This window comes from Buteo buteo, chromosome 13 (assembly GCF_964188355.1).
Source record: "Buteo buteo chromosome 13, bButBut1.hap1.1, whole genome shotgun sequence".
Classification (NCBI taxonomy): Eukaryota; Metazoa; Chordata; class Aves; order Accipitriformes; family Accipitridae; genus Buteo; species Buteo buteo.
The window spans coordinates 8,105,399-8,116,789 of NC_134183.1; the positions used below are offsets into that span (position 1 = coordinate 8,105,399).

General features: G+C 55.5%; 2 protein-coding genes across 4 annotated transcripts; one reads left to right on the forward strand and one right to left on the reverse strand.

Annotated features, from left to right (window-relative positions):
* Positions 1-44: 44 nt before the first annotated feature.
* On the forward strand, positions 45-4,113 carry MRPS7 (mitochondrial ribosomal protein S7). Its single transcript, XM_075044510.1, has 5 exons — positions 45-133; positions 857-1,048; positions 1,359-1,422; positions 2,307-2,474; positions 3,325-4,113. The coding sequence occupies exons 1-5, from the start codon at positions 78-80 to the stop codon at positions 3,544-3,546; spliced, it is 702 nt and encodes a 233-aa protein (XP_074900611.1). The 5' UTR covers positions 45-77; the 3' UTR covers positions 3,547-4,113.
* A 73-nt stretch (positions 4,114-4,186) lies between these two features.
* On the reverse strand, positions 4,187-10,670 carry MIF4GD (MIF4G domain containing). 3 transcript variants are annotated; one of them, XM_075044513.1, is made up of 6 exons: positions 10,647-10,670; positions 8,038-8,174; positions 7,131-7,240; positions 6,668-6,823; positions 5,831-5,923; positions 4,187-5,299 (listed from the first exon to the last, which is right to left on the reverse strand). In XM_075044513.1, the coding sequence occupies exons 2-6, from the start codon at positions 8,117-8,119 to the stop codon at positions 5,072-5,074; spliced, it is 669 nt and encodes a 222-aa protein (XP_074900614.1). In that variant the 5' UTR covers positions 8,120-8,174; positions 10,647-10,670; the 3' UTR covers positions 4,187-5,071. The 3 variants fall into 3 exon arrangements, with proteins under 3 accessions (XP_074900614.1, XP_074900612.1, XP_074900613.1); XM_075044511.1 differs by lacking the exon at positions 10,647-10,670 and adding an exon at positions 10,311-10,445; XM_075044512.1 differs by lacking the exon at positions 10,647-10,670 and adding an exon at positions 9,279-10,055.
* Between the last annotated feature and the right edge of the window lie 721 nt (positions 10,671-11,391).

Consider the following 11,391-nt stretch of genomic DNA (forward strand, 5'->3'; position numbering starts at 1 on the left):
GGAGAGGAGGGGGGCGGGTCCGGGCCTAGGACCGCCCCCCTCACCGTGCCTGGCCCCGCCCCGCGCGCGGCGGGAAGATGGCGGCGCCCAGCGCGGCGGGGCTGAGCCGGCGGCTGCGGGCCTGGCTGCCCCGGTAAGCGGGGCCGGGGGAGCTGGGCGGGCCGGCGCGGTGTGCCCTTCACCCGGAAACCCACGGGCGTAAACGGTGGGGCGTTTCCCCGGGCCGGGCCGGGCCGGACCGGACACGGTTTAGCTGTTTTCTGGGCTCTCGCGTGGGCGTCCGTGCGACAAACGCCGTGGGCTGTCTGCGGGGCTCGGGGAGCCCGGCCCCGGCGGGTGGGGTCCGTCACGGGTGCGTGTGCTGACCCGCTGTGCCGGAGGGGCTCAGGGGTCTCGGTACCCGCCCCGCTCCTCTCCAAAACCCACCAAACCGCAGTGAAAAATGAATAAAATCCCAGTTTAAGGTACTCGGCCCACTCCCACGAGCACAGAACAGTATTTATTGAAGCCACCCACAGCCTGGGACCTCAGGGTGTCAGGCCTTGGGCCCTTTGGCCCTGGGGAGGCTGGTCGGTGGGTACAGGTGGGGTCTGGCAGCGGGGCTGGGACCCCCATTCCGACCCGTCCCCTTCGGCGTGGGGGTCGCCTGACGGTTCTGCAGCAAAACCGTGGGCCTCGTTGTTGATTTGTGCCTCTGGCACCGCTGCAGTAGAGAAGCATTGAAGGAGAGGAAGGCCAAGATGCCTCTCGAGTCCAACACGTCCTTCTGAGGTGTGTTCACATCTGTCCGCATCCCCGTCGCGACATATCGCGTGCGTCAGCTTACAGCCCTCCCGTCTCCTCTTGCTCTTTGCAGGCTGACGCAGGTGAGATGGAGTCGCTACAACCCCAGTTTCATGGAGCCAGAAGTGAACAAGGAATTGTATCGGAAACCTTGGGAGGAGCTGACTGAGGAGGAAAAGGAAAAACTGGAGCTTAAGGCTGTTCAACCCATAAAAGCTGCTCCTCCTGCTGTCTCCACCTCTGTGTTCAGCGACCCTCTGATCAGGTCAGAGAAAGCATCATCTCCTTCTCTGTTACAGCTAGGTCCCATGGAGCCAAAACGCTTGGGAGCTGTGCTGTCCTCCTCAGCCTTTACTTGCTGCGCTGCACGTTGCCTTCTGTTACAGCACAATCCCTTTATTCCGGGTTAATCTTCTCCCACAAAGCCAGTCCATTGATTGACAGTGATTAGAGATAATTACAGCAGATCTAGCAGCACCCAGATTTAACCATGGGAACAACACAAAGGGGGGCTTATTTCTGTGGGTGATAAAATCAGAATTTACATCAGATCGCATTTGGCTTTGTGTTTACAGTAAATTCACCAATATGATGATGAAGGATGGAAATAAAGTGCTGGCCAGAAGCCTCATGGCTCAGGTGAGAACTCACGTTTCTTCTCACTATTACATTAAAACAATACAAAATGGAAGGCTGGGACGTCAAGCCCCCTGGAATTAGGAATTACTAGAGCTCAGGTCATCTCTGTGGTCCTAACACGTCCCTCACCACACACATTACTCTCACCATTATTTATCTGATAAGACGTGCATTCTGTACAAGCCCCAACCTCATTCAGCTCACAGACCAGGTGGTGATAGCTTAATGGAGAACATTCTTTTTCCACTCTTCAGTATCTCTTGGACCTTATGTACCACATAAACTCAGAGGATACCCTTAAAAGCATAATTTTTTCAAGAGGTGTTCCTTCTAGCTCTCTTTCATGCCTTATCTTCTGTATAACTTGCCTATGAAGTCCCACAAATGTGTCACCTACATGACACAGCTTTGACCCCTGCTCTGACCTACAGTAACTGGTATTAGCTGGTGGTCCCATCTGGTGTGTTCCACTCTTGAAAAGGGGACACAGGTTGCCCGAATGTTCCCGAAGTAACTGCTGATTGCTTGTGACAGAAAAGCACACAGGCTCTGGGCTCTTGAGTCCAAGCTTTGGAGGGGAGGATGCTTACCGCACACAGACCTGTATTCCTGTCTCCACTTTGTCCCTGCCCTTCCCTGCCTTCTGGCTGAGGTTTGTGCTACTCTGCCTCCTCGCCCCAAATGCAATGTCTGATAAAGAGACTGAAGAGCTGGAAAAGAATGAAGTAAAACTTGAGTTAGAGAATCCCTGACTAGCCTGTTGCCTATAGGGCTAGAAAACCAGCTGCTCAAGTGAAAATGGGGTGCTTGTAAAAGTGGTGTAACTTCATGGAGTGGGATAATCCATCTGCTCTGCATGTCTCCTTTCTTGTCTTTGTCCCAAGACTCTAGAGGCCATTAAGAGGAAGCAGCTGGAGAAGTACCACAAAGCTCCAGAAGATAAGAAGGAGACAATTGAATGCAACCCTTATGTCATTTTCCACCAGGCTCTGAAAAACTGCCAGCCCATCATTGGGCTCAGCAGCATCACAAAAGGAGGCAAAACCTACCAGGTGAAAGGGGGGGCCTGGGAGCACATCTGGTCAGGAGAGAATTAGCTAGGGAAGCAGATGAACTGGTTTTCACCCTTTCAGCTCAAGTTTTCCTCTCCTTGGAAGGAGAGCCACTTTGCAATCTGGATTAAAACCACACCTAGAAACCCTGTCCAAGATCAGGACCTCAGCGTGTGAGCATGGTAATTCCCCTATCAGCAGCAGTTTTTACTTCTCTGACTAGATAAGAAGAGGAGTACGCAGCAAATGTTGTTCAAGGAGGATCAGTGACGGGCAGCAAAAGAGTTGGCAGTCCCAGGACTACCAGTCCCATCCTCTCTGCTGCATCGTGTTGCTTGGGTAGAGGTCCCAAAGCCCTGGGGTGGGTCAGCATAGCAGAAAAGGTCAGCTAGATTCCGTGCGATATTTAAAACAAAAGCAGAACCTGGCTCTAAGTATGGGCTCTGCAACACTCGAGACCTGATGGAGAAATAAAATGTGGAGGCATTTCACTGTCATTCAGTGCAGGGGAGTGGTGACCATCTCCCATCTCTGCTAGCACAAACCAGCCTGGATCCAGTTCCCAAATAGGCCAGAAGTCCTTACAAAGGCCAGTGTCTGCCAGCAGTACCCAAGGTTGATCAGAATTTCCGTTTTGGTAGCCATGGCCAGTTTCTATGGACACAGGAGGTGAATTGGCACAGATCAGCTGTTGGGAGCTGGTCTTACTGCAGAGAGCAGCATGCTGCCACTGGAGTTGCAGCATGGTGTAAATCTGCATGTGTCCAGCTGGACCTGTATGACTGCTGGAGAAGAGCAGGTTACTGCACCCTCGCAGCGTGATAACTGTTACGGTTTAAACCTTTCCCAGGTCCCGGTCCCTCTGAAGGACAATCGGAAGCGCTTCCTGGCCATGAAGTGGTTAATCACCGAGTGCAGGGAGAACAAGAATCGTCGGATGCTGATGCCCGAGAAGCTCTCCCAGGAGCTGCTCCAGGCCTTCAACAACGAAGGACCCATCATCAAGAAGAAGCACGTGCTGCACAAGATGGCAGAGGCCAACCGGGCTTACGCCCACTTCCGCTGGTGGTAAGGGACTCTGTGCACGGGACACGATGCCACCAGCCCCGTGGCCTGGAGAGCAGAGCCCCAGGGCCACCTGCCTGGCAGAAGCTGGGGAGAAGAGGGAAAGGTGGAAGATCCCTTCCAGACAGCTTCTGAACTAAGCCAGGGAAAGCTCATCCGATCCCCACAAAGTTAATTTCCCTTGTGCCTGTTTGGGTGGCGGAAGGGGGAATCTGAAAGAGTTACTGACCCCTGCACCGATACTCTAGTTATTTCATAATCACTTTCCTGTGAAGAGAAGCCTTAGACGTTTTTCTTAGAGCAATGCTGTACAAAATAATCTTCCACTTACCTGTTTCCCAGGGACTTTTAAGTCTCTCTGCTCCTGTAATCAGCCATGTTTTTCCCTTTTTCACTGCACAGCTAAGAGCAGAGCTGGATTTTTTTCCATACCGTAACCAGCCTTAGGGTGATTGGTACAAAATGCAATAAAAGGCCCTTTTTGATTTTTGGTTCTGGTCATCAGCAACATTGTCTGCACAGATCTGGTGGGAATGTTAACAGAAAAAATAAAGCCAGTTTTATGGAGAACGTTTCTCGATTCCAAACCTTTGTCTCTGTTGCTCGAATCTTACACTGCTCTTTCCTGCTACCCTGGTTGTATAAAGCCACGCTGACACCCTACACTGGAGGAGAAAATGACTATTGCAGCCTTAAGGCTTCAGTCAGGAGCAACCTTGAAGTATTGTTCATAGCTCAGTAGCTGTGTAGAGAGAAAGCAGGGCACATGTTAGTGGAAAGCTTTTATTAGAAAAAATCCTTCAATAAACTATTTTGTTTCCTTTCTTCCTCTCCCATTCTTATAAGAAACATGCCATAGTTGAAACCCGCTAAATTCTGAAAAAACATGACAGTTATTGTATAAAACTTATAAAACCTGTTCCTAGCTACATGTGCTCGGGGACCTGTCCTGCTGCAGGCTGCTCTGTGGCAGGTATTGGTGGCTTGTGACCCGTAGGGGAGGCTGTGTGCATGCAGGTGCGGTGCAGCCAGTGTGCTAGAAGGAGTCTGCGAAAAAGAGCACTTGGTTGAGCTGTTTGTGAGGCCACAGTGTTTTCTGTGACTTGTCCCAGAGAACCAGTTACAACCTGAGCTGTGGAAGATTTCCCCTCCGCCTCCCGCAGCTCTGCTGGCTCTCAGGTGAACCAGAATGTCCTCAGCCTAAACTGTGCTTTCCTTAACACCCACATAAAATGCTGGTTTGAGCTAGAAGCCTTCCTTGCCCTTTGCTGGCAGCAGCCCAATATTAGACAAAATCAGTGGGACAACTTGCTGAGTTAAATATGCCCTGCCCTTCCCAACTCTCCAAACCTCCACAGTCAGGCTAGCACCAGTTGCAGCCTGACAGTTAACGTGCCCAGAGGCTCTAGCCAGTATAAATCCTATTTACAGGAAGTGCTAGACAAACATTAACGTGAAAAGAAATTCAAACTTGGTAAGAAGCTTGCTGGTGAAAGTGCTGGGGACATCTCTCCACCTCTGCTGTAGAGAGGTTAATCCATCACTTCGCTGTAATAGTATTTCTGGGCAGCGTCCGTCATCTTCCAGTCGGCAGCCCGAAACTCGATGATCTCCAGCAGTAGGAGCTGGGACAGGGAGCTGAGCCCCTCCTGCAGAAGGAAGCCGTCTCGGAGGAGGGAGAAGAGCTCATCCATCCGCTGGGAGTTCATCTTCTCCAGCTGCTCACCGATGCGATGGAGCTGTAGGACCAAGCAGTCCACCTTCAGAAGGAAGAAAAGAAGACAGCTGAGTACAAAGGAATAGGGAGCTTTGGCTCATGTCTGTGGAGGTCTCCATCAGTCACTAATGGATCAACTCATCCTGTTGCCTCTGTTCTGGATTACCAACAGGTCACAGTTCTGCTTCCCCCAAGTCACTGTGACAGGAGGCAGGAGAGGCTGAATGTCTCTTCTGGCAAAAGCACTGGAAAAGCACATCCTGAACTCCCCCGTCTCTCAGACAAAATTGCCAGAGAAATGCACAGGTGGAAAAATGTTAATTTCCTGCAGGATGTCCAAGAGATGATGGCAAGGCTGAAGCCAAGGCCGGAGCAAGGAAGTCCCTCCAAGAACAGAGGGAAGTGGTGGGAACATGCGCTAAAGCTCTTAGAAAGTCCAGCGATTTGCACTGGGGAGGCAGCTCTCCCTCCTCTGCAGCAGCACCCAGCACCCTCTGCATCCCCCCAGGCTGTGCTTTTTGCTGGTCCTTGGCAGGACAAGGAGGGCATTAGCAGCCCTCTTCCCTGCACTCACCTCTTCCTCCTTTCGCAAGCTGTCGGGCTGTGCCAGCCGGAACAGACAGTCATAAACGGGGTTCACCAGAGCCATCATGGGCATGTTGTTCACCTGTAAGGAGGCAGGAGCCATTGCCAGTTTGGGGCCAGAAAGGGAGCAGTCTGCAGCTATTTTAAATAGTTCTTCCCTTGCTGCTCTTCAAAGGAGAAGGGAGCAGAATTTAGTTGTGCTGCCAAATGCCGTATTGGTAGGATTTATGTAGGAGACCAGATATTCGAGTCTCCAGGAGCCAGAGAAGCTGAACAAATGATGTAAAAAACATCTATTTTTAAATGTAAGCAGGTAGTCATGGGAAATACACTGGTTGCAACAGCATTTTTCCTGCCTGCAGCTCTGCTTGCATCATTTTTACATCTATCCCAAGCAGGCATCCAAGTATACACACTGCAGCAAAGGCTTGCAGACAAACTCCGTCAGTATGTGGGCTAGAAAATATGTGAGCACCCACGGGTCCCCCCCGGGACCTCATAGCAACTAAACCAGTTCAATCTAGGACATTTGGGAGCAGGCAAATCAGGGGATTTCAAACACCAGGTACAAAATGAGGAAGCTCAGACTTTTGACTGTTCCCAGAGACAGCTCTGCCTCTTCAAGCCTGTTAGCTTGCCTGTAGGTAGCACCAGCCCCGGCAGCATTCTCGTGCTGAGAACCAACTCCGGGCCCCACTGCCGAGCCATGGCCCTGGGGCTCTGTACAACACCCATCCAACACCCTTGCCCTGGCATCTTCGGATGCCCAGGCCCTTCTGGCACCCCTAGGCAGCAGCGGCTGGGTGCTCCTGCTTCGGGTCCTTACCCTCAGGTAGTCAAAGATGTTGCAGATGAAGGTGACGTAGCAGATCCACGCCTGGAGCGAGCGGGTGCGCAGCTCCTCCCTGTCCTTGTACTCCTGCTGCAGCCGGTTGAGCAGGCTCCTCCGGAAGATGCTCTGGCCGACTTGTTTGCTCTCTGCCTACGAGCCCACAAAAGCAGGATGGAGGGATGAAATGGGGGTGTGAGAGGGGCAGGGGGATGCTGCTACTTGGGTGATGCAGGACCACGTAGATAACCCTCCTGTGATCGCCCAGAGAGGCAGGAAAGCTGCAACTAACTGCCTGTGCTCGCCGGCTGCTCGTTTGGATGCTGCCACTGCACGGGGCAAACGGCAGAAGAGGAAAGCTGGCTGAAGGGCCAGAGCGCAGGGCTGGGACGAAGCCTCTCCTGGCCCAGCCTAGGGACAAGCTTAAGTGTTTCGCTGTCTGGACACGAGGAGCTCTCACCTGGATGATGGTGTAGCAGATGCGCCCTGCCTCCTTGCTGAACACACAGTCTTTGAGGGACTGGTCCACTATAATATTGGCCACTTTTTCCAGGTCCACGTTGCTGGGGTCTGCAGAGAGGAGAAAGACGGTCAGGACCCAGCACCCTTTGTGTCCTGCTTGCTTTGGGGTACCTGGAAAGCAACCAAGGTCGGTGCAGGGCCTGGTACAACCATGTTATCTGGTACAAAACCTCATGTTCACTCTCACATCAAGAGTCACAGCCCCTCTCGTACACTAGCTACTTTTGAGATACCATCTCCAACGGTGCATAGTCCTCCCAGGCTGGAGACACAGCTATCACGATGGGAAAGCGATGGAGGAAAGCAGATAATACGGGAAGCAAGAAGTTGATCTGAATCTGAAATCCCAGCACTGCTTCAAAGTTGGATTAGTGGAAGCCAGATGTGCAAACTTCCGCTGGGCTTTGAATAAAGAGACATGACCGGTGAGCAGGAGACCCTGGGGGCCAGGAGGACGAGACAGCCTCACAGTCAGGAGGGGCAGAGAGCAGGAGCGAGGCACTGGAGAGGGGCGAGAGACCACATCTGGGGAGAGATGCTGGGTTAGAGCAGGAGAGGACGGTACCCCGAAATCAGAGAAAACCCCAATGATGAGAACCAGGAGCCGAGTTTGAACAGCTGCACCATTAAAGATTGGGGAAAAGGTGAGAGAGAGCAAGAAGAGGCAGGGAGCAAAGACCTTCCAGAAGAAGATTCACCAATGGGACCCAGTCAGGGATGAACAGCGTTTATGAAACAGCTTTTCTACACTTAGCAGTTGGTGTTCCTTAAATGGGTCCAAGCATCCAGTCTCATCTGCCAGCCAAGCTGCATGTGGCAGAGGAGCCAGTAAAAAGCCTGCTGACCTTTGAGGGCTGTTTTCAGCAGCTTCTGAGTCTCAGTGTCGAACGACTGTATTTTATACTCTTCTTTACCAGTTTCCCCCATGACTGGCTTCCTCCAAGGGCAAGAGTCAGGCCAACGGATGGGCTAGTGACAGTCCCTGGGGAAAGAGCACACAGAGCTTAGTTGGGCAGAGAGGCAGACCTTCACCCAGCCATTTGGCAAATCCCATCTAGTGCTGGAGCACAGGCTGTTGCCCTGACAGCCCCCCACCCCAAGGAAACTCCTCTGTTATTAGGGTACCCAACTCTGGCCCTAGATCTGAGCAAAGCCTCACTCCCACATCTTTTTAAGACTTGCTTCCTACCAGCCTATGACAGGGCTTCATCTTCAGAGCCTTTACATTTTTCTGATATGAAAAATGCGTTTCAGTCTGTTGATCTGCAGGTTCAAAGCGGACAGCAACCTCAAAATATACCGATCTTCCCTCAGACAGCTTCCCTGTGGGTATATCACGGGGAAACACACGCAGGAGCACCCCATGCAGCTGCTCCTTTTCGCCTTTGAAACACCAATTCAGCTGGTTTCACACAAAAGCCTGGGAAGAATCAAAACCGGCACCTAAGCATCCAACGCACGCTCGCCAGAACGAGCAGAGCACCTCTCCTGTGCCGGAGCCAGGTTCCCTCAACTCCCAGCGAGACACAGCAAGCTCTGCAGCCAAATCCCCAACAGCAACAGCTCCCGTCTCATCCCCCTGCAGTCAAGCACAGCTCTCTGCAGTACCAGCGGTCTCTACGTTAATTTTCTTCTGCTTTTTGATACAACGAAGGCAGCAAGAGGGTACACGCGGCACAGAGAGGAAGGGCTTTCTTTGGCGCGCACGCATGATCTGCTGGATGCAAAATGCTGGGCTGGCCAGACCCACAGCACAAACAGGAGAAGGCAATCGGCCAACTGAGTTTTGCCAGCTCGTCAAAATTCCTGGGCCGTTACTCACCCCTCTCTGCAAATAGGTCCCTACCCGGCTTAAAGCCGGAGAGCCCGTCGCCCATTAGAGGCATGGGACACGTATCCCAGGCAGTCTGACCCCTTGGACGTGCCGCTTGCCACGAAGCCGTGGCCGTGGCACAACACGTAGTAACTCAGAGCAGAGAGCGAAGCTGGCCGGTGGGTAGAGGCCCGTCTCTGCCCTCCTCACAAGGCCCAGGGCACACGTCGCCCCACGGGGGTGACAACCTGCTCACGCTGCTGAAGCTCTCACCTGCGCAGGGTTACCTGCCCTGGGACCTGCACGGAGGTTTCTTTCCCAGATGGATTCACAAAAGCAGCTGGGTGCCCTCCGTGCCGCGTACGGTTGGCAAACGCCTTCCCATCCGACCTCTCCTCCTTCCGCACCGTCTCTCTCCCTCTGTATCCGCACTCACGCCGTTCTGCACTGCCAGCAGAGCCCTCCGAGCTCGCCGACAGCCCCACGTCCCACCAGCATCGCTGCTGCGCGGAGGGAACCTGGCGAGAGCTCAGCGCTGCTCGCAGCGAAGCAGGCAGCGCCCAAGCCTGTCTGGCAGCGTCTCTGCCACCACCACCCAGCGCCTCTCCCGGAGCATCCTTCCCCACGGCTCCTCGGGGACGGGCACGGCTGCTTTGAACTGCTCTGCCAAATAACCCTGCCCAGAGCAAACCACAGCGTGTGAGCATAAAACCAGCCAGGCCCCACCTGCACTAAAGATCCTGCTGCCAGGACCACCTTGCCTGAAGGGCTGGTGGCGGTGGGTGACAGTGGGCACAGAGTCACCCGTGGGTACCGATTCCTCCTCTGCAAGTGGTCCCCGCTAGACGAGTCAGTCCCGGGGAACTGACACGGTTGGGGTTAGAATCCTTGATCTGCCGGTGACCAGCCGGCCCGTGTGCCGGGGTCCTACCCTGCGGGGGTCACACATGGCGGGACTGGCCAGACGTGCCCCCTCCATCGCAAGGGCAGCGAGAAGAGCAGCGGGTCTCCTCTGCCACCCCTGAGCATCCCCCCGTGCCCGTCCCAGGGGCACTACCAGCCGCCCGGGACCCCCGTCCCATCCCCGCCGAGCCGCAGGGGACCCCCCCCCCAGCGCCCAGACGCCTCCTGCCCGGGGCACCTGGGCCACCGGAGCCCCCCGGGAACCCCCCCGAGGCTCCTGCCCCGCGGGGCGGCACAAGCCGAAGAGCCCCCGGCACGGAGGCAGCGGCGGATCCCGGGGAAAGCAGCCCCCGGCCCTCCCGGACAGGGCAGGGCAGGGGGGGGAAGCCGGACTCCACCGACCTGCCGGCCGCCCCCGCTGGATCCTCTGGTCGCCGGGACATCGTCGGAGCGTTCCGGGAGCTCCGCCGCCCCGGCCCCGCTCCCTCCCGGCGCGGCCCAGGTTTCCTCTTAGGTCATTTCCTCGCCCGAGCCGGGGGAGGGCCGGGCCGGGCCGGGGCGGGAGAGCAGCGGCAGCCGCCGCAGCGCCACCGCCTGCGAGCACCGGGCCACGGCGGGCCGCGGGGCCGAGCCCCGGCTCCCCCGCCTCCTCCCCGGGAAGCCCCCGTCGTCCCCCCACCCCAGGTACGGGCGGCTGCCTCCCGGCTCCCCCCCCCCCCCCTCCCCGGGCATCCTCACCTGCGCCCCGGGCGCTCGCAGGCACGGCCGGCTGCTCCCCGGCTCCCCCCACCGCCGGCGGGCTGAAGGGGGCACGGACCCGTCCGGCCCGGTCCCCCTCGGGGCTTCTCCGCCGAGCAGCGGCCGGGCTCTCCCGGCGAGAGCTCTGCTGCTCTCCGGGCGAAACCCGCGTTTAATCCGACCCCCCCCCGCCCCCCCCCCCCCGCTCCAGGCCAGGGCAGGCTGCAGCAGAGTGGCATAAAAAAAAAAAAAAAAAAACAGAAAAAAATCGGGAAAGGGGAGAGGCACTAAACCAACTCACTGCCACACAAGAGCCGAGTGTGGTATAATGTACTTAGATGCTTTTTCTCTAAAGTCCCACCCGTTTCACAGGGAAAGACCCCTCAGGGGGTGAAGGCTTCGCAGCATTTAGACAACAGCAGAGCAGCCGGGCTGCTGAAACCAGAGAACAGCTCAGGAAATGCAGAACGAGCAGTTTGGGAACATTTTCTGCAGTGCTGTGTGGCCCGGGTAGATACAAACAAAGCCTGAACCCATCCACCACGGGTGCGTGGCTCAGGAGCAGCCACCGTGGCTCCGACAGTCCCTCTCGGGCACAGCGGTTGATCTCCGCCGATCCCCCTTGGTACCGTTCTCAACAGCAATATCCAAAGCGTCACCCCACACCGCAGAGGGGATGGGACGGCTCTGCCTGCTGGTGACGAGCATCCAGGAGCCAGCAAGGGGCAGGGAAAAACAGACGGCT